General features: G+C 35.5%; 1 protein-coding gene across 36 annotated transcripts in view; it reads right to left on the bottom strand.

Moving 5' to 3' along the window:
* Positions 1–26,664, bottom strand: part of Ppp1r9a (protein phosphatase 1 regulatory subunit 9A) — a 358,246-nt gene that overhangs the window by 113,315 nt on the left and 218,267 nt on the right. For all 36 annotated transcript variants that reach the window (XM_087204705.1, XM_087204702.1, XM_021242871.2 and 33 more), the window contains one exon: positions 8,144–8,248. In XM_087204705.1, coding sequence (XP_087060831.1) covers positions 8,144–8,248 — 105 coding nt within the window. The remainder of the gene's footprint in view (positions 1–8,143; positions 8,249–26,664) is intronic.

Genomic DNA, 26,664 nt, shown 5'->3' on the forward strand with positions numbered 1-26,664 from the left:
TATATAAGCTTAATTATAAGCACTATTTCTTTGAAGAGCATTTCACATCTAAACTACTGGTAATTTTAAGAATTTTTACTACATTTTAATTTACAAAGAATTCATAAATATACACATGCTACTTCAAAAAAATCTTTGATTAATCCAAGATCATAAAGACTTTTGCTTATTTTCTTCAGATCTTATGATTTCAGCTGCTGCAGTTTTTAGATATGTTGTGTGATGAGGCTCAAGGGTTCATTTCTTTGTTTTTTGTTTTGTTTTGCTTTTAATGAGGTCATTCAAATTGTTCAGCATCATTTATAGAGAAGACTGTAATTTCCTCCACTGAATTATTTTGCTGCTTTTGTAAAAGATCATTTCTTTAAATTTTTGCGGGTCTATATTGCAATTCTTTCTGTTCCATTAATTTATTACTACTATCCTTATGCCTAAATCAGACTGCCTTGATTACCAAATATTTCAGACAATAAAAGCCCTCCAACTTTAATCTTTTTAAAACAATAACTTAGACAAAATAATTTCTAAGTTATATCTATACTTATATCTATATCTATATTTATTTCTCTCACTAAATTGCTGGATTGGCCAGGGTGAGCTCAAACTTGTGATCTTCCTGCCTCAGCCTCCCAGAGCATGGTGATTATAGGCATGCATTATCATGTCCAGCTAAGGGCTTGTGCTTAATGGGCAGGTTAATTTAGGGAGAGTAAACATCTTAGCAGTATTACGTATTCTGGTGCGTGAACATGATCTACTTTTTCCATTTAAGTTGTCTTCATTTTGTCTCAGGTACGGAAACTGAATAAAAATGGTGAAGGTGGATATACATGCATAATTCTTGATACTGAAGGGGGGGAACTCTGGGTCTTTGGCCATTGAGTATGATATTAGCTCTAAGTTTTACTTAGACACTTTTCATCACATTGGAGAAATAAATACCTTTCTATTTCAAATTTGAGGTTTTTCTTTAAAAGCTATATCTGCTCAGGTGAGTAAATGATTTCTCACCTATCTACTTATGCTCAGTCCTTTACTTTCTTACAGTCTTTAAAAGTAGTTATAATTGTTTTAATGTTGTCATATACTAATTTTACTATTTCTAACATTTCTACCGAAGTTTCTTTTGTATAATTTTTCCATTTAAGTTTTCATTTTTTTTTTTGCACAATGAGATATTTTTTGTATCCCAATAAATATTTTTGAACATTTTTCTGAAACAGTTAAGTCACTTAAAAACAATTCTTTCGGAGGCTTGCTTTTAGGCTTTTGAAATATAAGTAGAATCAGAGCCACAATTAGGTTAAGGCTAAATTGTTTTATTTTTGACAGACCTGCTTTTAACTTATCTATCTTGTTTCATATTTAATGCTATACATGAAGAATAAGCTACCTGGAAATCCCATGGGCTAAAAGGCCTAGTCAGTTTATTAGGTATTATTTTCTATCTTCCACAGTCCTGTAGGTGATAGGAGATGTTGCTAAACTTTCTGTCATATGGGCCGGGGATTTAGCTCAGTGGTTCTGCCGCCTGCTTTGCAAGTCCAAGACCTTGATTCAATTCCTGGGACCCCCCCCAAAAAAAACAACTTTCTGTCATTACACAACAAAAATTCTCTTTCTTTCAGCTTGAATAACATTTTCATTTTTCTTCTTTAAGACCTCACCACCTGTCTCCTCAGAGCTATCAGTTTTCTACTAATAGTCTCTACAAAGGCTTTTTGGACTTTTCTAATACTTTCCTCAGTGTTCTTCCAATCTTAGTAAAAGTCCAGTCCCAAAGCCACTCCCACATTTTCAGGTTTTCCTTATAGCTGCAGCCTGAACTCGGGTGCCAAAATCTGTGTTAAGTTGTATTTGCTGATATATGACCCTGCAATTTACAAACACTACCTTCCATAGGTGCTGAAAGTCAAGAATTCAGGGAAGGCATGGCTAGGCAGTTCAGAATTGGGGCTTCCCATGAAGTTCAAACAGATGTCTGCGAGGGCTACAGTCCTCTAAATATTTTGCTGAGGCTGGAGAATCTCCTGCCAGTGCCTCCCCTTCATATCTGGCAAACACGCTGGTTGTTGAAGGTAATAGTTTTTATAATTTAGCCTTAGAAGTCATAGATCATTATTTTCTAATCATCATACAGTCTCAAGAGGAAGCAATATAGTAGGAGAACAAAAAAGACAGCTAATACCAGGAGGGCAAGATCAACAGAAGATCATTAAATGAATGTTATGGAAAAGAAATGGAAAACATGGCAATATGATCGAAACTGACTTGGGGTTTAGACACCATTAATAGTGTAACATGAGAATATGTGTTCACCGAAGAAAGGATTTATGAACTGAGACTTGCAATGGCGATTGGTCAAGTAGATTTCATGTGTCACAGGGGAGACACTGAGGTAACTCCTGGAATGAAGTCTGAATGCCTCAGAACCACAAGTATCAATATGCAAGAGCTACAGAAGATGGATATTCCTGCTCAAACAGGGTGCTTGAATTCACATCCCTCCAAGTTTTTGTTTTATTTTCAGGAGCACTGGTGAGGTGATCTCTACTCAGTAGATTAATTCAATGGTAATCTCTTCCAGAAACACCCTTACAGGTACACCCAGATAATGTTTTACTAGTATCCAGGCATACCTTAGCCCAGTCACTATGGCAAATAACATTAATCATAACAGTCTACTAAATCAGGTCCAGCTACAAATCCAATTATTATACGAAGCAGTTTTTATAGGTTGCTATATCTTACTTGGAAACTAATCACTGACCTATGCCAATCATGTATCCCTTTTTGGTATATTTCATAGCTTTCATCAAGGACTAGTGCCATGCTCCAGAAGACTCTACAAATGATCCATTGTTCATCCTGACTGGCTCTAGATTAATTCACGCTTTACCATAACAATGTATGTCGCATTTACCGCTCCCTTGTTTGAATTTAGATTAATTATCTTTAGTATGCTTTTATTGTATAGTTCAGCGTATCATGGTATAAACCTAAACACAAAATGTTTTAATAGTTGTTTGAAAACCTATGGCATTTATGGTAGTTGATGAATATGACTTGCCTAATGTTAACAAGGTTAACAAGTTAGAATAAATTTTTGTTCTCATCATCAGATTCTGCATTATGTAAAAAAAAATTTAAATAGATTAGACTCAGTTAATTAGAATCAACAGTTTTATCTAGCAACTCAAGGTTCACTTTTCTATTAGAATATACTAAATGATGGTTTTCTTGGAGACCTTTAAAACCCAAATTATGTTTGTTGAGCCATGTTTATGCACGGGGAAATTAATTTTTTCTTTTTTTTTTGTACCAGGGATCGAACTCGGGACCTTGCGCTTGTGAGGCAGTCAGTGTTATCACTGAGCTAAATTCCGGCCCTGGAGAAATTAATTTTAAACTAGAAATTATAAATTCATTAAGAAAATAATCAGAAGTAGTTTGAAAGAGATAAACATCACTTGTACACCTACTGAAAGAAAGTAGAAATCACTAATCTAACAGATTATTTCACAGTTACAGAAAACTATTTTCCATTTACTTTTGTATCTAGAATTTAGCCTTGTGTTAGCATTTTGCCAGCCAGTCCCAAATTTAGACAATCGATTCAACCTCTTGTGTTACTCTCTGTGGATGAAGGAAATGTGTTCTGCATTACACGATTGCTAGTATATAGGTAAAATCCTAGAGATGATTCTGTTAGAAACCATAAATAATACTTAATATACTTATTGATGTCATTCTCTGATCTTGAGACCAGTTACCAAGGACAGATTTCTCTGACAACTGCCTTTTCTTCAAATGAAACTAGACCTCATGTATTCAGTTTCTTGCTCAATCATTTATCAGCTGTATGAACTTACACAAGTGCTTAAATCTCCTTGTGCCTCAGGCCTCAGTTTCTTCTGTAAATCTGTGCATTCTTGTAGCACTTGTCCCTTATATTAGTCATCTGTCTTCTTGGTCTCTATAAATGCAAGAGTCACGTCAGTCTGTCTGTCTGTCTGCCTGTCTATCTACGTACCTATCTTCCCTCCCTCCTCTTGGCTCTGTTTCTCAAGAGAACCCTAAGTAAGAAATGAACCATGGGGTTTTTTAGTGGTTGAGGCTGCTCATGTAGTTAGTGTCCATGCAGTAGAAATGTACCTACATGATCAGCTCATGTTGAGGGATTCCCACTACAAACAGATTTTGGACTTCTTGGTACCAAGGTGCTTCATGTGCAAGCCCATCATAGTTTAAAAATTAGAGAACCATGAGCTCTGTGAGACCCAGGAGTGAAAAGAATACTATGGCTGAGCTGGCCACATCTATCCTTCAATGTATATGTCTTTTTCCTTCTGTTATTGCATTATGTCATACTGAGCATAAACTGCTTGGGTCTTCGGAGTTCTTTCCTTAACAAAGTACTTAATATAAATAACACATTTCTGTTAATAGTTATAAACCATGTCTGTAAAATATGGAAAATAAAAGCAGTTTACTAATGCTTTAAACCAGGTCTGGGCTTCCAATATCTTCCAGAAACCTAACCTAGTTTGAGCTGAACCTCTTCTTTTAATATGCTGCATCTCATACAAATAATATAGGGTTAAGAAATAATTATACCCTCAGAATTAACATTAAAATACTTGTATTATTTCTCTGGTAAATTAAAGGATGGCATACTAATGGGGCTTCATCAATATTATTAATTCACAGATTCAGACATAAGCATTCAAAGCTTAATAAAATAAAGCACATGAACAAGTAAGATAAAAATGATTCCCTACACTTGTGAGTGAACAAAGTCACAGGAATTTATTGCATGGCTTTGATTTATATACAAATGCTGGCACATATTTCATATACATTTCTAGGAAATAAATACTTAATCTCCAATATTTAAAAATAATCACAATCCAAATCTGTTTAATTTTCTGCCCACCTTTAGCTTCAGATCTTCCTCCTGGCTCTTTAAAGCCATAAGGTCTACATATTCCTTTCAGGTCTGTGCTTTGTAGTTAGAAAAATTCAAACTAAACCCAGTAACTTTTCAGATAATGTCCTCATTTGAAAATACACTTCAATAACTACTAATAATGAATAAGAAATATAGAATCACATATATTTTAAATCTTGAAAGTACATTTCATTAAAAATACAGGTCTAAAGTTACAGATATACACTTACCTAGCACGTGCAAGGCCCTGGGTTCAGTTCCCAGTACCTCAAAAATAAATAAATAAGTGTGGTTTTTGAATCTTGTTTTTGTATTAGGATTTTTTTTTTTTTTTGGTACCAGGGATCGAACTCAGGTCCTTGTGCTTGAGAGGCAGGTGGCAGAACCACTGAGCTAAATCCCCGGCCCTGTATTAGGATCTTATGAAGAGCTACTCTCTAATAATACACTCAGAAGATCAAATTTTTTTAAAGCTAAAATTGAAGAAACACATTTTCTTCACAGTCTGTTAATTCAGATGCTAGATTAACTTCAGTAAGATCTTGGGTTAAATAATTTGGGAAGAATAAAGGAAGCTAAAATTCCCATGTTTACACTAAGATTTGTGCAAAGACAATGAGAAATAAAATATATGCCTTTTAAAGACAAAAGTAGAGCACTCTGTAATCTCAAGGTCAGAAAAGTAGTACGAATGAGGAGCTTTATCAAAAAGAAGGGGTCTCCAGAGGATCAGGACACCTGAAAAAAGACCTGCAATAGGTTCTGTAGGACAAGGATGTTCTAAATAGAAGACAGCATTTTAAACAGAAGAAAATGGCAGAAAGAAAGGCACAAAACATCTAATTCCCAAGTCATGTCTGAAGCATGGTGACTACCACATGGCTACACCAAAACGTCAAATGATGTAAAGGCAAATGGTAAAATCATCATGCAATGAAAGATGTTTAACACAGACAAAGAAGTGTGTATCTCACACAGAATGGAGGCCCACTGACAGTCGGAGAAGAGATGAACGTGATGGATGCAGAATTATTATTTTGACTACTTGTGTAATCATTTTTCTACTACTAGGAGTAAAGAGAAAGTCAACCCTGTTTCCATGATAGCCAGTCATATGTTTGAAAACTGTAATTATGTTCTTCCATTAGGAGAAAAATTAAGACAGTCTGAAAAAAAGGAAAAAGAGAAAACAAAGAGACCAGTTAAGAAGCAATTTTCTTTTTCTTTTCTTTTTTTTTTTTTGGTACCAGGGATTGAACTCGGGTCTTTGCGCTTGTGCAGCAGGCAGCAAAACCACTGAGCTAAATCCCCAGCCCAAGAAGCAATTTTGAATCTGTACAAGCTTTGATAACAACACAAAATTATGTGGTCAACAGTCAGATGTGAAAGGAATGGCTATGATTTCATGCCACTATAAACTTTTCTAACTGAGAAATGTTCTTACAAATTGAAAGTGTATCTTACTTATTTAATGTTTTAATGTATCTTAAAGTTTAATGGCAGCTCCAAAACAAGCGTAATACTGAAATAGGAAAGTGCCATCTCAAGAACATAAGGTGATCTGGAAAAAGATGATCATATTTACTTAGGAGTCTTCCTACGCAGCTCTGAGAAAGCAGCAATGGTTTTCCCCGTACTCTTTCTTTTCTCAGGATTGTGGATGTTCAACAGAAGTATCCTAGAAGCATCAACACACTGCCTGTATAAGTCATTTAGGTTGATTCCTTAAATCAGCCTTCAGCATCAAAGAGTGCTTTCTCACTGGAAAAGTCTAACAATTGAACTCAAGCTTGCGCATCCTCAAATACGTTGTACTGTAACTCTAATGCTGCCCTCTTTATGTTAACTCATGCATATTTTCAGAATGTTTGGTAGATTCAATCTATGATGAAACACTAAACCACTTTCATAATTACACATACTAAATGCATCCTTAATGTGTTCCATCATAGGGTTCTGGAAAAGGATTAAGACATAAATAATGCTATTTTTTTCTTTTTTTTAATTAACATTATTGGTACATTTTAGGTATACATTATGATCACATTCATCATTGGGAATTTGTACCTATACATGACATATCTTAGTTCTTGCTTTTTCCCATTCCCCTTCCCTCCCTTCCACCTCTCCCTATTTACAAAAGTTTTATTTCCACTTCTTCCTTCTACACCCATGTTTATAGCAGCATAGCCTGTAATAGCTAAATCCTGGAAACAATCCAAATGCCTGTTAACTGGTAACTAGACAAAGAAGATGTGGTTTTTTTAATAAAATGGAGTACTACTCAGTCATAAAGAATGATAAGCTAGAGACATTTATAGCTAAATAGATGAATATTGAGGCCATATTCTTAAGTGAAATAAATAGGACAAGCATGTGTACATACTGAATAGTTTCTTTGGTGTGAGAAACTGAAGTGTAAATGAGGACCAAAATCTGTAACAGACAATGTGAAACAGGAAGCAAAGTTTCAAAGGGGAAGGGGAAGGGGAAGTATGGGGGGGGGCGTGGCAGAAAGGAAAAAAGGGAAAGAAAAAAATGCTACTTTTAAAAAGTATCAAATTAACTGATTTCAAACCTTCACCTTGGTTGGTTTAGGACTGCTTCCTTATTCATTTTCTGTTCAATTAAGTAGGAAAGTTACAGTTCATCAAAGATTGATATTAGCCAATTTATTTGTCTAAATAAGGTGGTGCCTTGGTTCATGAACTTAATTCTTTCCACAATTTTGGTCGCAAACCGAACTGGATGAGAACCAAATCAAATCCAATGGTTAGGTTCAATGTTGATCTTATTGGGAAATTTGATTCAGTTCTCATCCAATTCAGTTTGTGACCAGAATTGTTGAAAGAATTAAGTTTGTGAACCGAGATACAATTGCAATGTATCTCATTAAATATATGTTTAATTGGTTTTGTAATCGTATAATTGGTTTTGTTAAAAGGGTTGAGTCTAAATTAATATTTATTAAAGCAAAAACCAGAAATGCTGTCTGCCTAGTAATTCTTACTGTATTAGAAACAAGGCACATTAACATAGCTCAATAACTAACCATATTGATTCACACTGTTCTTAGTATTCAAATAAAATTTACATTGTAAATACTTGTATTTCTAGGTAAAAGTAGAGAAAGCCATAATTCAACAAAGCATACAGTGATCAAATTGTATATCTTCGAAGCTACATATTTACCTGACGGTGCCCTTGGTGTTTCTCAGAACTGTCGCAGCAAAATTCTGTGTGACGCCTACCAGGCTGATTCCATCCACCTCCACGATCTGGTCATTGACCTGTATTCTTTAGAAAAAAAATGATCCATAGTTAATTTATCTGATAATGCACTGACATCTCTAATAAATGAGTTGATAAAAATTTAATTGTTAAGATATTCTTATTGATTCAAAGTTAATCTTTTATATATAATAAGCTCCAGATGTCAGTCAAATGGTTAATGGTTTTTAAAACTGTTTTAAAAGATGGAAATAAATAATGCCAAGTAGATTCATTGTACCACACATCCATATTCCTATGAAAAAGCTGATAAATGCAAATGTATGACATATTAACATAATTTTTACCCTTAATTCATTAAAATATAACAGATCCACTGAAATATCCTTTTAGCCTAATATCTAGTTCCTCATCTTACCGCTCCTCCCCAAGGAATAATATCCGTAAAATGTGAAGGGAATTCTGCCTACTATAGTTGTATACTTCTGATATGTAGTACTTGTGTGTGGCTGTGTGTTTATATATAAATACAGATGTGTGTTTATTTACTTGTGTTTTTGATACATATATCGTATTAATGTTTTTAGTGTATAATACATTAAATTTATAATATATCTTCTACATGCGTCATTTTTATTCCTCATAATGAACTGTTTTAAACATGGAAAGGTGTAGAAGGCAATTAGATAGTAAATGCTCATGTACCCAATAACTAACTTTATCAGATCTCATTTGAATCATAGTATATTTACTGAAAATACATTATATAAAATTTACAGCCCTTTTATTTGTCACTAATTTTATTCCTTTGACTGTTTCCACAGAGATAACCACCATACTGATTTTGTGTTTAGCTTTTCTGCTGATTTTTGAAAGAAAAACAATAAATGAAGAACAATAAGCATAATATGAGTGCATTATGTGTTTTCAAAATTAAGAAGTATACCTCTCATATTACAACTTAGTTTCCTTCACCCGGTATTACATTTAAAATTTAACTATGGCTACTATAATTGAAATTCTAGCTAATTCATTTTAACAACCACATAGTATCATGTTTCACAACTACATCAAAATATATTTCTCCAATACTTTACAGATGGACCACAGTGTTGTTTTCAATTTTAAATTATAAATACAGCTATAATAACCAATTTTATACATGCATTCTTATACATACATGAGTATCTCGAGAGATACCTAGAAATGAAAATTCCTGAATCAAATGATATAGGTAACTTCAATCATATTGGAAATTAACAAATCTTTACAAACTCGGAAATTGAGGAAGTATAATCTAATTGGTTTATATAAAGAGTCCCCCTAAAATAATGTATACACACTTCAAGAAAAGAAAAATTGTATGTTGTTTTTTTTGACAGATGGTGTTACCCTCATATGGGGGGACTCTAGGGAATGTCATATAGTGCAGAAAACCCACTACACTGCCAGTCCTTAGGGAAGAAATTGAAAAGGCACGTTCAGCAATCTCAATGACCAAGGTTTCCCAGCAGCACTTTGCCATACTAATAAATGTCGGGAAGCTAATGGCCACCACTTTGAACACTTTTTGTAATTGTGGAGGCCAAAGGTAACTTGTATTAATCTCATGATGTCTCAATAAATTTAGTATTAAAATATTTATACAAGTTTTTCTTTTCCTAAAGTGTGTATACATTTTTTTTTGGTGGATGCTGTCGTATAAGCAATTCACAAATCTAATACTTTAATACCTAATGGAAACTTTAAATGTCATTTAAGGAAATAGATTCTACAGGACCTCCAAGCAGCACAGATACATTTTATGTAACAATATATACATTCATATGATAAAAGCGAACCTTTGTACAAATCAGACTAATAGTTCTGATCTTAATATATAGCTATGCTTTCTCCATAGTTCTGAAGAGGTATGAGTTTATATTTTCATAAAGAAACTCATTAACCTGACCGTCCTATAATTCTCACAATAAATGATTAGTCTAAATTAGTAATATCCATACATTCAGAGTCCATCTAAACATGATTTCCAAGATTCTTATTTATCTTTAAAACCTTGGTCACCAAACATAGCTCTTCTAAATAGCTCTGCCTTCTAAATTAAAAAGTTATAAAATTTGCATCATGTTATTAAAATTATTCATCCACACCACTTTAAGAAAACAAAAATAATGTGCATGGCTACAAAAAATATTTGCTAGTCAGCTAAACAGCTTGTGTAAAACAGGTAATTATGAAGTTCTCATCTACTTGGGATGGTTAACTAGAAGCTAATTGACTAGCCCACAAATTAGAGATAATATGAGTAATTGATTCTATGCCAGCAGTGCTAGGAAAAAGTACAATTATGGAGGTAAAAGAGCTAATTTTTGTTTTTTATGAAAAAAGATACTAAATTAATCTTAAAATGAAAGGTTGTAAAAGAACATAAAACCCAAAACTTACATGTGTATACAAGATGAGTAATGCTCAAATAAGTGATTTTTATCTGGCTTGGTTTACAACATCAGCTACCAAAAAGAACCTATAAAATTGGCTTAAATTTTGACAAAATTCATTCAGTTTTAAAAGATTTATTCATATCATAAATTAGAAGAAAAAAGTATAAGGATATTTTATTGTCAAATATTAACCTTATACAAAATCAGAATTTGATTACTTCTCAATGAAAAATAACAACGGGACTGAAAAGTATTTACTATTCTTTTAATAAATGGTTAAAGAGAGTCTATTTCACACCAAAATAATTTGGTGAGCTTCTTGCATGTACTGTGTTTTTATCATTTCACCGATTAATGTAAAAAAAATCCAACTTTATAAAAAAGCAAAACTTCCTAAAACTTTATTACCCCTTCTTCTGCCTTCATTAAATTAATAAGCTTTACTATTTTAGAGCAGTTTTATGTTAACAGCAAAACTGAAGGGAAAGTAGTGTTCCCCTATATATCCTGTCCTCAAGCATACACAATCTCTCCCACTACAACCATCATGCATGAGAGTGGTACACATATTACAAGTTGAAAGAAAAAAATCTACACAAACATTATCATTTTCACCCAAAACCCATAGTTCATATAAGAGTTCCCATTTGGTATCACACATTGTATGGATTTTTACAATGTATGACTAAACGTATCCACCACTGCTAGCATACAGAAAGATTCCACTGCCCTACAAATCATCTATGTTCTGCCTATTTAAATCCTCTCTTCCTACCTAATCCTGGCAATCGATAATCTTTGTATTGTCTCCATAGTTTAGCCTTTGCCAAAAGTCATATAATAGGAATAATACCATCTTCAGGCTTACTGCTGTCATTTAGAAATATGCATTTAAGAGTCCTCCATGTTTTTCATGGTTTGATAGTTCATTTCTTTTTAATACTGAATAATATTCTGTTGTATGTATATACCAAAGTTTATCTGTTCTCCTATTTAAAAATATGTTTGTTGATGCAAATTATAGCAAGAATAAAGCAGCTGTGTGTGTGTGAGTTTTTGTGCAAACACAAATTTTCAGCTGGATTCTATGGTAAGAGTGAAAAAAAACCAATGAAGTTGTCTTACAAAGTGCCTGTAGCATTTTGTATTCCAACCAGCAGAGACTTCTTACTGCTCTATATTCTTGCCAACATTTGAGAGTGTCTGTATTTTGAATTTTGGCCATTCTAATAGGCGTTATGTAGTGGTATTATATCATTGTTTTATTTTGTAATTCCCTAATAACATATGATTTTGAACATCTTAGTTTTCATATGCATATTTGCTTTCTCTATGTATCTTTGGTAAGGTATTTGTTCAGATCTTTGTCCAGTTTTTATTTTATTTTATTTTGGTACTGGGGATCGAACTCTGGTCCTTGTGCTTGCTCAGCAGGCGACGAAACCACTGAGCTAAATCCCTGGCCCCATTTGTCCAGTTTTTAATCAGCCTATCATTTTCTTACTGAGTTTTAAGATTTCTTTATGTATTTTGAATAGGTCTTTTATCTTTTCTAAATAATTTCTCCAAGTCTATGGCTTGTCTTCTCATTCTCTAGACAATGCTTTTCACTAAGCAGTTTTTTAATTTAAAAGTTCAGCTTATTGCTTCTTCCTTTCATAGATTATGCCTTTCATATTACACCTAAAAAAGTCACTGCATACCCGAGGTTACCCACACACATTTCCTGTGTTGTTAGTGATTATTTTACACTTTTGTGTTTTTCTATGAGGTTTGTGATTCACTTTCAGTTAATTCTGTGAGGTGCTTCCATCTCAATTCATTTCTCTTGCATGGGGAAAACCAGTTGTTCCAACATCACTTATTGAAAAGACTCTTTTCTCTACTGTACGGCCTTTGCTCCACTGGCAAATTTTCTACTTTCTCTATTATGGTCTACTGATAAATTTATTTATCCTCTGGCTAATACTGCACTGTCATGGTTATAATAATTTTAAAGTAAATCTCCAGGTCAGATAAGAGTCGGTCCTCCAATCTTGCTCTTATCCTTCAAAAATGACTTGGCTATTCTGGGTCTTTGTTTACTCCATACAAACTTTATAATTAATTTGTCAATATCCACAAATTAATGTACTGTAATCTGACTGGGATTTCACTGAAAAATAAATGAAGTTAAAAAGAACCCACATTTTGACAATATTGAGTTTTCCTACTTCATTTATCAGTCCTTTGATACGTTTAATCAAAGTTTTGTAGTTTCTCTCATACACAGCTGTTACATTTTATTAGATTTATATATAAATATTTAACTTGAGGGATGCTAATATAAATGGTAGTATGTTTTCAATTTCAAATTTTACTTGTCCATTGCCATATACAGTGAATAACTAAAAGTGAATGGCTTGTATAATAAACTTGTGCCTTGCTTACTTAATATAACTACTAAGAAGTTCTATGAGTTTTTAAAAACTGAATATAATAGACAGAAAATCCTTGGATATATTATCTTAAAGCACAAAACATTCTCTGGTGCTATCTGCTCTCAGAATTCTGGGAAAAGCCTGGAGCCACAGTCTTCTAAAACTATTCGAGAGAATCCCAAAGCTGACAAGAAGTCTTACAGGAAAACCCTCTGCTCCTAGATTCATTCTACATACACCTATCAGTACAAAATAATTTAAAATATACTAAATGAGAAATACAAAATTACAGGTGAGTCTACTGGCCTGGCCTGTAGTCCCATCTACACAGGATAGTGAGGCAGTAGATTGCTGAGGAAAACACCAAGACTCCATCTCAAAATAATAATAAATATAAAATTGTATCACTGGATGGAAAAGGAATAATTAGAAAGGAAATAGACATAATCAACTGAATATCCAGTATATATAATACATACAAATATCAGTTTAACCTCCGTATAAATGCCAATCCCAAAGCTCCCACTTACTAGTAATTCAGAGTTTCATGGCACAGTTTCTTCAGCTGTGTGTTCTTTTAGGAATACTGGTAAGTTTGTGTGATTCAGAGAATTAGAAAAAGGTATTACTGAAAGGCAGAAAACTCTGGGCATGGTGGTGCATGTCTGTAATTCCAGCACTGGGGAGGTTGAGGCAGGAGGATTTATAAGCTTGAGTCATGCCTGGGCAGCCTAGTGAGATGCTGTCTCAAATATTTGGAAAAAAAAAGGAAAAAGAAAGATGGAAAGTGAAGAGAGATAGAAAGTAGATGGTAGAATCAGAATGGACATTCTGCAAAGCATTCCAGGGAGAGAGAAAAAAATCTGAGGTAAAGTAAATTGAGACCTCCCCTCCTAGCTACAAGAACACCAAGAGTGACAATACATAGGGGTATGACAAGGTAAGCTTTGAGACCATAAATCTTGATAGGAAGCAGGAAAGGAAACAAGTAATTGAGAAAAAAGGATGGTGCATTAGGGAGAAAAATGTCACCTAAATGCTATCACCACCAACAAGGCAAAACAAATTTTCATGCATGCTCTTGACACCAGGTAGGGGCGAGAAAGGAGTATCTAATTATCTTATTGAAAAGTCTATAACACATAAAATACTAAAGGTAAATTAGCAATAGTGTACCTAATACAGCAATATTGTAGTGCATAATTGATTTGTCTTTTTTTTTTTTTACCATGAATGGTTATTTTTTTAGTTCTGCAAATGTTTATTCAGATGCTTTCCTTTACTTTAGTCCAAGTTTTCATAATTCTATTTTCCATAAAACTTTAAGTTTTTTCAACTATGAATTTAAAAGAATCCTTAACTGGGTGTGAGAACACAAGCTTACAGTTACAGTTCTTTGGGAGGGTAAGGCAAGAGGATCACTTGAGTTCACTAATTTGAGATTAATCCACAGATAGAGAAGATCTAGTACAATGTTTACATATGCTGATTGTAAAGACTAGCAAAAAAAGTAAAGTGCTAGCACAATAATTAACAAATTGTAAGTGCTTACCTCATTGTCATTCTAGTAATATTTTTTGGTTTTTTTACTCAAATGTGCATGGAGATTGAAAACTAGTGCAGACAGTAATACTGTCTCCTCTGCCTGAGGAGAACTGAATGAGCACATTAGAAATAACACTGGTCTCCAATATAGTTGAGACCTGGGGCTATGACTGGCCAAAGAGAAGACAGCATCTGTTCATTGATGCTCAGAAGAATCCCTCAAAGCATACTTTCAGAGTAATAATTTTGTGACAAGGGAAGGAAAAACTGTGAAAGATCACCTGAGAGGACTCAGACACTTAAGGACTAGGCAGAAAACCTGGCCGATAGATGTGGCACAGAGAAAAAACGTAGAAGAACCATCAGACTGACACTCCAAAGACGTATACAATATAGCAAATGTCAAGTGAAAGAAGAAAAGATGAACAGCCAGATTTACAGCTAAAATAATGAAAAATCAAGTCAATACAAAAAACAAGTGGCTCAAATCAAGAAAAAGGAAACATGGGAAAAAAGGAAAAAAGAATTTGATGACTTCTGTATTGAGTCTGACACAGAAACAAAATAATCAGGGGAAGAGACCACACATTTCAGAATCAGTACATTGGCTGGGTACTCTCATTCCAAAAAAAAAAAAATTAAGAATCTGGCCTTCGAAGATAATCTTTACAATACAGGATTTTAAGAAAAGGGAGAGAAAGAATCTAGAATAGAATCCTGGAAACTGTCAAACCAAACCAAACCAGAGTATAGTTCTCCCTAGAAATATGTGATCTTGGTAAGACGCTGACAAAACAGGGATAAGGTCTAAGAAAAAGGTTCTGGATGCCTCGGGGTACAGGCTAATAACTTTGAAAGCAATACATTTGACCTAAAATTAAAATTAGGAATCAAATACAGAATTGTGCTGTTTTAAGTCTAACACTAATTATGCTTATTGTACTTGATCATTTTTGTGCTAAGACTAGGGGAGTATGGGAGAAGGTTCTCTGCAGTTAAAAATAGTGAGGCCAGTTGGTATGGACCACTTATTTGAGGAGATTAGCGCTAAAATAACAGTTGACAACATGTAAAAAATGCAAAAAGAAAAAAGCAAACATAATTTATTAAAAATGATTAAAGAAGGAGCAGAGCCCAGTGGGGCCGAGTGGTTGCAGCCTGACTGGGACCTGCTTCCTCTGGCTTGCTCCACCAGCTGGCGACCAAGACAGAGTGACGAGGATCCCCCTGGGCATGACCACCAGCTGCCAGCTTGGCCAAGCAGGCACTCCAACAGCAGGCCCCAGCACCCACCCCACCCGGGTCTGGCCTTCTGGCTGTGCAGCTACTTGGTGCAACACTGCAGAGGCACAGGGGATATAAAAGCCATTGTCCTGAGCTGCAGAGCGAATAACAGAGAGAGGGCCTCTCTCAGGCTCCATGATGAAAACAAGCCCACTGGAAAAGTGAAGAGAATCTCTTCAATAAAGGCAGACCAGACCACCGTGCTTGGTAAATTGAAGGGATCATCAGCTCCCATCGGAACCTGGACATTCTTCAGGGGAAAGGTAGCTGAAACATGCAATAGAACCTTGCAGAGTACAAACCTGCAGGAGGACAGGGAGCTCAACTTGGGACTTGCAGCCAGAAATCTGCCTGAATCTTACTTATAACTGCACACCGCTGCCCACATTGTCTATTGTGACAGCAGAAACATACCCTGAATGAGGCCCTTCATTTTTAAAGGTGATAGATTAATAACTACCACAAATTGTCATTCGCTAAAATGTATTTGATGCTATGGTGTTGCTGATTGTATCACTTGGGCTAAGGTGTAGTCATTGATCTAATCGGTTGTCCTTCCTGGTATAATGAAAATGGGATAGCCTCAGAGCCACTATAAAACCTAAAGACCAGCTATATGTGAAAGACACTTCTGAGACGCAATCATTCCATAAGGGTTCTAAATTCATTAACAAAGGCACTTACAATAAGCAACTTCAAAATATCAACCCAGGAACTGAACCAAGGAGAGTACTAAAAACAAAAATGAGAAGACATTTAAGCAAGGCACAAATTCAGACTTCCACCCCACAAAAGGCAAATTCTGGGGAAAATGAGGTGGAAAAGTCTGATAATCAACCACCTGGACACCCTGAACTGATAGCACAGGAAGCAACAAAACAAATGAATGAGGCTCTAGAAAAATTCAAAGCAGAAATATCTCCCAGATAACTACAGACATGGTAAGCAGAGTGACGGACATGATTAAAGGCTCTAGAACAGAAACAGATTTAAAAAAAAATAGATGAGCTCAGAAAAATGCTGGAAGTCATGAATGCCCAGCATAAGAAAGAAATGGAAACCATGATCGTCCAACATAAGAAAGAAATGGAATCCATGAAACAGATTCAAACAGATATCCAGGAGATTAAAAACTCCATTGAAAGCATGCAGAGCACATTAAGAGAATCTGAAGATAGAGTATCAGATATAGAAGACAGGATTGCAGTGAAGGACCATGAAAACAGATTTCTTAAAAACAGTAAGGGACCATGAGAAATCAATTCAGTAGCTGCCAGAAGATGCAAAGAAGAACAACATAAGACTGATAGAAGTCCACAAAAAAACAGGAGAAAGTACAATTGACATAAAAAAAAATGTTCACAGAAGTAATAGTAGAAAACTTCCCAGACAGGGGTAGAGAATTGGACATAAAGATAAGGGAGGCATATAGAACTCCACCTAGCCACGATCCAAAAAAATCTACACCTAGACATATAATAGTCAAGATCCCAGAAACCCAACAGAAGAACAAAATCCTACAGGCAGTTAGAGAAAAGAAACAAATCACCTATAAAGGAATCAGAATCACAGCAGACTTCTCAACACAAACCCTCAAGTTAAGGAGAGCCTGGAGTGAAGTATTTCAAGCCCTAAAAGGAAATAACTTCCAACCTAGACTGTTCTATCCTGCAAAATTATCTTTCAAAATCGATGGGGAAATTAGATACTTCCATGACAAAGAACACCTGAGAAATTTTATGAACACCAAGCCAGCACTCTGAACAATTCTAAGCAATATCCTATAAAAAGTCAATGAAGGTCATAACTCCATGAGGCTCAACAGAGGGAAGCCACCAGGCAAGGTAAGAAACTAAAGGAAAAGGGGGAAAAAGAAATAAGAGTCAACAACAGTAAAACATCATGACAAGGATGAGTCAATATCTATCAATTATAACTATCAATGTTAATGGCTTCAATTCATCAATCAAAACAAACAGACTGACAGAATGGATTAAGAAGCAAAATCCAGCAATATGCTGTATACAACACACTTAACTCAAAAAGAAATTCATAGACTGAAAGTAAAAGGATGAAAAATGGTTCTCCACAGGACAGGAATCCAGAAAAAAGCAGGGGTAGCAATCTTATTTGCATAAAAAGTAGATTTCAAACCAAAACTAATAAAAAGAGACAAAGATGGTCACTACATCCTTGTGAAGGGAACAATCCAAGAGGAAGAGATGACAATCCTAAATATATACGCACCAAATACGAATGCCCCCAACTATGCAAAACAATTATTAATGGACAGGAAAAACCAAATAAGCATTAATACAATTGTAGTGGGAGACCTCAATACCCCACTATGACAAATAGACAGATCTCGAGACAAAAAATTAACAACAAAATTCTAGAACTGAACTAAGCTATTGAACAAATGGACTTAATAGATATTTACAGAGTGTTCCACCCCACAAAATCAGAATACACATTCTTTTCGGTGCACATGGGTCATTCTCCAAAATACACCACATGCTAGCTCATAGGATGTGTCTAAGTCAATGCAAAAGAACTGAAATTAACCCCTGTATATCAGACCATAGTGCAATAAAATTGGAGATCAATAACATAAGAAAACGCAAAACTCCCACAAACACATGGAAATTGAATAACACCCTCCTGAACAACCAATGGGTGACAGAGGAAATTAAAGAAGAAATTAGACAGTTTCTACAAGTAAATGATAATGCCAGTACAACATACAGGAATCTATGGGACACAATGAAAGCAGTTCTACTCAGGAAATTCATAGCAGTGAATGCCCATATTAGGAAAACAGAGGGAACTCAGATAAATAACTTAATGCAGAACCACAAACTCCTACAAAAGAAGAGAATAAAAAACCCAAAGCTTGCACAGAGAGGAAATTATAAAGATCAGAGTAGAAATCAATGCAATGGAGACTAAGAGAATGATACAAAAAATTTAATGAATCAAAGAGTTGGTTTTTTGAAAGAATAAATAAAATCGATAAACCTTTAGTGAACCTTATCAAAAAAAGGAAAGAAAAGGCTCAAATCCATGCAATTAAAAATGAAAAAGAGGAAGTCACAGGAGACCCAGCAGAAATCCAGAGGATCAACAATACCTACTTTGAGATCCTGTACTGTAATAAAATAGAAAACACAGAAGAAGTGGACAGATTCCTAGATATATACAAATTACTAAAGTTAAATGAAGAAGATATAGAAATTGCAAACACCCCAATTACAATGAGTGAAATTGAAAATGTTGTAAAAATTTACCAACAACGAAAAGCCCAGGTCCTGATAGTTTCACTGCTGAATTTTACAAGATATTTAAAGAAGAACTATTGCCATTAATATTTAAACTCATCAAGGAAATTGAAAGGGAAGCAAGGCTTCCAAATTCATTCCTGGAAGTAAGTGTAACTTTGATTCCAAAACCAGGGAAAGACCCAAGCCAAAAAGAGAACTACAGGCTAATCTCCCTAATGAACATAGATGGAAAAATCCTCAACAAGATACTGGCAAACAGAACACAGAGGGTCAACAAGAAGATCATACACCCTGACCAAGTTGTATTTATCTCACGGATGCAAGGATGGTTCAACATTCATAAATCAATAAATGTAATACACTATATTAACAGAGTCAAGGACAAAAAACATAAGATCATCTCAATAGATACAGAAAAGGCACTGGACAAAATCCAACACCCATTCATGATAAAAACACTACAGAAAACTGGAACAGAAGGTCTTCATCACAACCTGATTAAAGCTATTTATGAAAAACCAACAGCCAACATCAACATCATTAAATGGTCAAAAACTGAAAACTTTCACACTACAATCAGGAACAAGACAAGGACGTCCACTATCAGTACTCCTGTTCATTATAGTTCTGGAAACATTAGTCACAGCAATTAGGAAAGAGAAAGAAATAAAAGAATAAAGATAGGAAAGGAAGAAGTTAAACTGTCATTATTTGCTGATGATATGATACTTTACATAGAAGACCCAAAAAACTAACAAAAGACTACTAGACTTAATTGACAGGTTCAGTAGAGTAGCTGGATATAAGGTCAACACTCAAAAGACAATATCCTTCTTATACACAAATAGCAGACTCACTGAGAGAGAAATTCAGGAAACAATTCCTTTTACAACAGCATTCAAAAAAATGAAATATATCTAGGAATCAATCTAACAAAGGAAGCCAAAGACCTCTACACTGAAAACTACAGCACCCTGAAAAAGGAGATCGAGGAGGATATAAGAAAATGGAAAATTGTTCCTGGGTAGGAAGAACCAATATAGTGAAAATGGCCATTCTTCCAAAACTACTATATAGATTCAATGCTGTGCTGACTGAAATTCCAATATACTTTACAGAACTACAGAAAACAATTCAAAAATTCATTTGGAACCAGAAGAGACCTAGAATAGGTCTTTTATACAGCATATTGCTGGATTTTGCTTCTTAATCCATTCTGCCAGTCTATTTCTTTGGATCTGTAAATTGAGGCCATTAACATTGATGGTTATAATTGATAGATATTGACTCATCCTTGTCATGATATTTTACTGTTGTTGGCTCTTTTATTTTTTATTTTTCCCCCTTTCCCTTTAGTTTCTTGCCTTGCCTGGTGACTTCCCTCTGTTGGGCCTCATAGAGTTGTGACCTTTATTGTCTTTTTCTAGGATATTGTTTAGAATTGTTTGGAATGCTGGTTTGGTGTTCATGACATTTCTCAGGTGTTCTTTGTCATGGGAGTATCTAATTTCCCCATCGAATTTCTAAGATAAGTTTTCAGGATACAACAGTCTAGGTTGGAAGTTATTTCCTTTTAGGGCTTGAAATACTTCACTCCAGGCTCTCCTTGACTTGAGGGTTTGCACTGAGAAGTGTGCTGTGATTCTGATGGGCCTTCCTTTGTAGGTGATTTGTTTTTCTCTAACTGCTTGTAGGATTTTGTCCTTCTGTTGGGGTTTCTGGGATCTTGACTATTATATGTCTAGGTGTAGATTTTTTTGGATCATGGCTAGTTGGAGTTCTATATGCCTCACTTATCTGTATGTCCAATTCTCTACTTCTGTCTGGGAAGTTTTCCACTATTATTTCTGTGAACAGTTTTTTTATGTCAATTGTACTTTCTCCTGCTTTTTTGTGGACTCCTATCAGTCTTATGTTATTCTTCTTTGCATAATCTAGCAGCTGCTGGATTGATTTCTTGTGGTCCTTATTACTTTTAAGAAATCTCTGTTTTCATGGTCACTAACCACAATCCTATCTTCTATATCTGATATTCTATCTTCAGCTTCCCTTAATCTGCTGTGCATACTTTCCATGGAGTTTTTAATTTCCTGGATATCTGTTTGAATCTGTTTCATGGATTCCATTTCTTTCTTATGTTGGGCGATCATGGTTTCCATTTCTTTCTTATGGTGGCTAATCATGGCTTCCAACATAGTTCTGAGTTCCTCTATTTTTTTTTTATCTGTTTCTGTTCTAGAGGCTCTAACCATGTCTTTCACTCTGGTCACCATCTCTCTATTTATCTGAGAAATTATTTCTGTTTTGAATTTTTCTAGAGCCTCATTCTTCTTTTTTGTTACTTCCTGTGCTATCAGTTCAGGCTGTCCAGGTGGTTTATTATCAGACTTTTCCACCTCATTTCCCCCAGAATTTGCCTTTTGTGGGGTATAATTCTGAGTCTGTGCCTTGCTTAAATGTCTTCTCATTTTTGTTTTTGGTATTGTCCTTGGTTTAATTCCTGGATTGATACTTCAAAATTGCTTACTGTAATTATCTTTGTTGCTTGTATTTAGAACCCTTATGGAATGATTGCTTCTCAGAGGTGTCTTCCAGATATAGCTGGTCTTTAGGTTTTGAGTCTCTAATGACTCTGAGGCTATCTCATTTTCATTATACCAGGATGGTCAACTGATTAGATCAATCACAACACTTTAGTCCAAGTGATACAATCAGCAATATCATACCATCAAGGACAGCTTAGAAATTTTGTGGTAGTTATTAATCTATCACCTTTAACTGTGAGAATTAAATCAAAATTGAGAACCAGCCTAATACATGTTTATATTGAATAAACTCTTCAATATAGCAACTTTACCCTTCAGGATGGGGAGTTAGAAGGATTTGGGGAGGCAGGGTTAGATAGGTAGAAGGATGGGGAAAGATTAGCAGTGAGGCCAGAGGACACGGTAAGATCATGCAAACTCAAGAAAGTGTTGAAGACAAGAGGAAAAGACAGATTGAAAGAACAAAGATGAAAACAGAACAGCCTGACAGCAACAGGGAGGCTAGAAACTGTATTTACTTTCCTTTAAAACTAATGACATTCGAGAGAAGGAAAAAGAGAAGAAGAGAAAAATAATGAAGAAATCCAAATTAGGGCCAGAAGAGGAACAAAAATGGAGATGAAGAACAATGTGGGACAATGAGAGAAAAAGTGAGATAGAGAGAGAAAGGAAAAAGAAAGAAAAAAAGAAGTAGAGAAAAATAAAAATTTGAACAAAGTAGAAAAAAATAAAAATTAAAAATTAAAAATAAGAGCAAAAAATTTTTTTGAAAATAAAAAATAAAAATGAGGGGTCTCGTTCAGGGTATGTCTCTGCTGTCACAACAGACAACATGGGCAGCAGTGTGCAGACATAAGTCAATGAGTCTCAGCAAGCCAGTCACAGATCCATGAGATTCAGGCAGATTTCTGGCTGCAAGTCCAAGTTGAGCTCCCTGTCCTCCTGCAGGGTTGAACTCTGCAAGGTTCTACTGCAGGTTACAGCTGCCCTTCCCCTTAAGATAGTCCAGGTTCTGATGGGAGGTGATGATCCCTCCAACTTACCAAGTACAGTGGTCTGGTGAGCCTTTATTGCAGAGATTCTCTTCACTTTTCCAGTGGGCTTTAGTTTTCATCAAGGAGCCTGAGAGAGGTCCTCTTTCTGTTGTTCACTTCTACTCTATCTTCTGGAGCTCAGGACAATGGCCTTTATGACCCCCTGTGCCTCTGTAGTGTGGAACCAGGTATCGGCACAGCCTGGAGGCTCGGGGAGGGGGTGGGGGTGAGCTGTAGACACCTGCGGGGCTAAGCTGTGGGGGCTGGGGCCCGGGGACTTGTCAGTCATTTTTCCAAATCACAGATGCAAGTTTGGAAAACTGTGTCTTCCCACTGCTCTCCATAGAGCATTCAATCTTCTTAAACTGTCACTCAAAGTCCCTCTAAGTTGGGCTCCCATTTTCAAGCTATTTTTTAATACTGTTATCCTCAGGCACTGTATCCTGTGCTTTAGTGTGACCAGGAAGTTATGCTTATAGGTCCTACGGGTTTGCTCATGTTCTCTCTGCCTGGTTTACACCTCCCTTTCCCACATCCTTTTCTGACTTTCTAAGAATTGAACCTTTAAGGAGTAACGGTTTGTGATTCTTAAATGTTAAGCAGTATGCATTACTGTTTTTCCTACTGATTCAAGGGCTTATTTTGACAGTGCCAGCTCAAGGACAAATTGGTGTTCCCAAATATTTGATTAAAAGGTCACTTAATAGGAGCAAGAAGCTCTGTTGTTCTATGGTAAAGTCCAGTGACCATAGATAATAGTGATGTATGTTTCAAAAAAGTAGTTGATAATATTTTGTAAATTTTCATAGTGAAGAAATGATAAATGTCATCAGAATTGAGTATGTGTGACCTGATTTCAATATTATATAATGTGTACATGTACTAAGCATCACATAGTGCTCCACTGATATGTTTTAAAAAGTACTTTTAGGCCCCAGTCTTCTCATTCATAGTGATTATAATATGAATATGCTCCAGAACCTTCAAAGAGAAACAGGCCTAGACAAAGTGTGACTTTAAGTTATTGTAAAAATTAGTAAACAAGAAATAAAAACATATGTCCGCACAAAAACATGAACACAAATGTTCATAGTAACATTATTCATAATAGTCAAAATGTGTAAACCCAAATGTTCATCAGTTAATCCATGCCTTAAATAAAATGTGATAAGTCCATGCAATGGAATTTTATTGGCCATAATGAGAAATATTGGTAAATGGATGAACACTGATAATATCATACTAAGAGAAAGAATCTAGACACAAAGTGCACATTTTAGATTATTTCATTAATATGAAATGTGTAAAGATAACAAATCAGAGACAGAAAGTAGATAAGTAGTAAACTAGCACTAGGGAAGAAGACAAAGATTCAAGGGCTAATTAGAATAGTTTCTTTTTGAAGTGCTAAAAATGTTCTAAAATTGTGCTGCTGGATGCACAGCACTGAGAATATGCTAAAAGTTATTAAATTACACACTTTCAACGAGTGAGTTGCATAGTAAGTGAATTATCTCTCAATAAAAAGAAATTTTAAAGAAAGCTTGTAGCTTTATTAATGATTGTCAAAATGTCCTTCAGTAGGGAAATGGAAAATAAACTGTGATATATCTAGACAATGGGAGAGTACTCAACTTTTAAAAGAAGTAAGCTAGCAAACAATGAACTCACATACATACTAAGTGAAAGATACCAACTGAAAGGGGTAATACTATTTAATGCCAACTCCATGGCATTCTGGAAAAGGTAGGATCAGGGGATGATTCGGAGGGAGGGATGATTCGGCAGGGCAAACAGGATTTTCAGGGCGGTGAGACTTTTCTGCATGATAATATAACAGTGGATACATATTATTATATGCTTGAGGCCCCGGGTTCAGTTCCAAGTACTTCAATAACACAGCAAAACAACTATAAAATACCCACAGAATGTAGAACATCAGAAACAAACCCTAATGTACACCATGGTCTTGGAGTGGCACTGATGTGGCATCAACCCCTTTGCTCGTTAGCAGATGTACCACCTTGATTGGAGTGTTAATATGAACAGGCTGTGCAGGCATGGGAGGTCGTATATGGGAACTCTGCACTTTCCACTTAATTTTGCTGTGAACCCCAAACTGCTCTAACAGTAAGACTATTAGAAGGGTGGAGCCAGGAGAAGGAGTAATTACTTGCTCCTTTCTCTAAATTCCTATTCTGTATTATTTCTGCTTCTTTTAGAGTTTGCATCATACTGTATAATAGCTGTTTGAGGTATTATTTTCTGAATTACATGTGATCTGGCATAGAGGCAATGTCATACTTTGTTGGCATTTCTGAAGTACCTGAAATGCTATTCAGGAGAGATATTCATGGTATTCAAGGTATGCTGTGTGAATGTATCAAGGACTTCTCACAGCTACTGTTTTTCAATGGGATTTTAAAGGATTTTGCCTCCAAATCAGATCTCCAGATTTGGGGGTATCCTGTAAACTGCTGCCTCCTTTGATTTGTCCCAGAGACAATGGCCAGGAGGAGAGTGAGAGAAAATTGAGGGGCATTCCTCGGAAGATGAGAACAGAAGAGAATCCTATACTAAGGATTCACTTACACTGAGAATCTTCACATCGCAGTGTTACAGCTCTAGCAGAGCTTTTGGAAATATGTATCTCTTTGGAGATAATATGAGCAAGGGCAGTGAGCGAATCAGGACTAGGCTTCTGTGCGGTGATGCAGGTCACCTGGAGAGAGCTCCTGGTTGAAGAGAGGAGAGCCCAGCAAGCCAGAAACCTCCTCGGCCACACCCCATCGTCCCCTGCCAGGCTAGAAATGTGAGTGTGTGGGCTATGTCCCTGGGAGGGAGCTCCTTCAGACTTTATTATCATTCATTTATACTTTCCTGGAAGTCATAGGGAGTCCACAGTTCTGGAAGGCAGGTTTTAAGTGGGAGACAGAAGAAAAACTAGACATTGGTCCTGTGAGTAGAAAGGGAAACTCACTGAGCAGTGATAGAGTATTAAACATAAATTTTCTTTACTTTTCAAATTTGCTATCATTTGTGGGATAAAGTGAATATTTTTAGCTGCCCAACTGCCTTAATTTTAGAACCAGGGCATAATTTTTATTTTAAGAAATCATTTATTAGGTTTTTTTATGATGGAAGTATTGAAAATAAAGGGGATGTATTAGTTAGGGCTCTGCAACTTATTTATCATGTGGTTAAAGTAGTCCCTTGTCCTTTCTTAATTTGGGTTTTACTCATTAGAAGGTGGACCCAGCAGTACCTGCCCCACTTACCTCAGTGTGCTTGTGATAATCCACTAAGATCCCTGGAAGTACTGTGCTTTCTAAATGGGACAAAGAGATGAATTATGTATAACTGATGTCAGTGCAGGAGCATCAGTGCTAAGAAGTTCTGGCACTTACTATCCGAGGAGTTTATTGCTGGTGGTACAAAAATATGTGGTGCCTTTAGCCTCTTGCTTCTTTAAATTTTTTTCTTTTTTTAAATTTTAATTTTACTGGTATAATTTAGATACATATAATGATCACATTCATCTTAGGGAATTTTTACCTATACATGAGATATCTTGATTCTTCATTTTTCCCCATTCCCCTCCCCTCCCTCCAACCCCTCTTTTCCTCCCCATTTACAAAAGCCCTGTTTCCATTTTTTTCTTCTTTTCTCATTTTTTTCTTCGTCTTTCCTTTCTTTCCCCTTCCCTTCCCTAGTTCCTATTCCCCTTTGAACATTTTTTTCCTATTTCACAGTATCTATTATACATGTTGGTCCCTATTTACACTTTTTTTTTTTTTTTAGTACCGGGGATTGAACTCAAGACCTTCCAATTGGGAGGAAGGCGGCAGCACCACTGAGCTAAATCCCCAGCCCACCTATTTACACTTTGTTTCTTACACCAGAGAAATAATGCAATATTTACATATGTCCA

Source organism: Heterocephalus glaber, unplaced genomic scaffold (genome assembly GCF_053883595.1).
Source record: "Heterocephalus glaber isolate CG9 unplaced genomic scaffold, H.glaber_assembly_v1.0 deba00000546, whole genome shotgun sequence".
NCBI lineage: Eukaryota > Metazoa > Chordata > Mammalia > Rodentia > Bathyergidae > Heterocephalus > Heterocephalus glaber.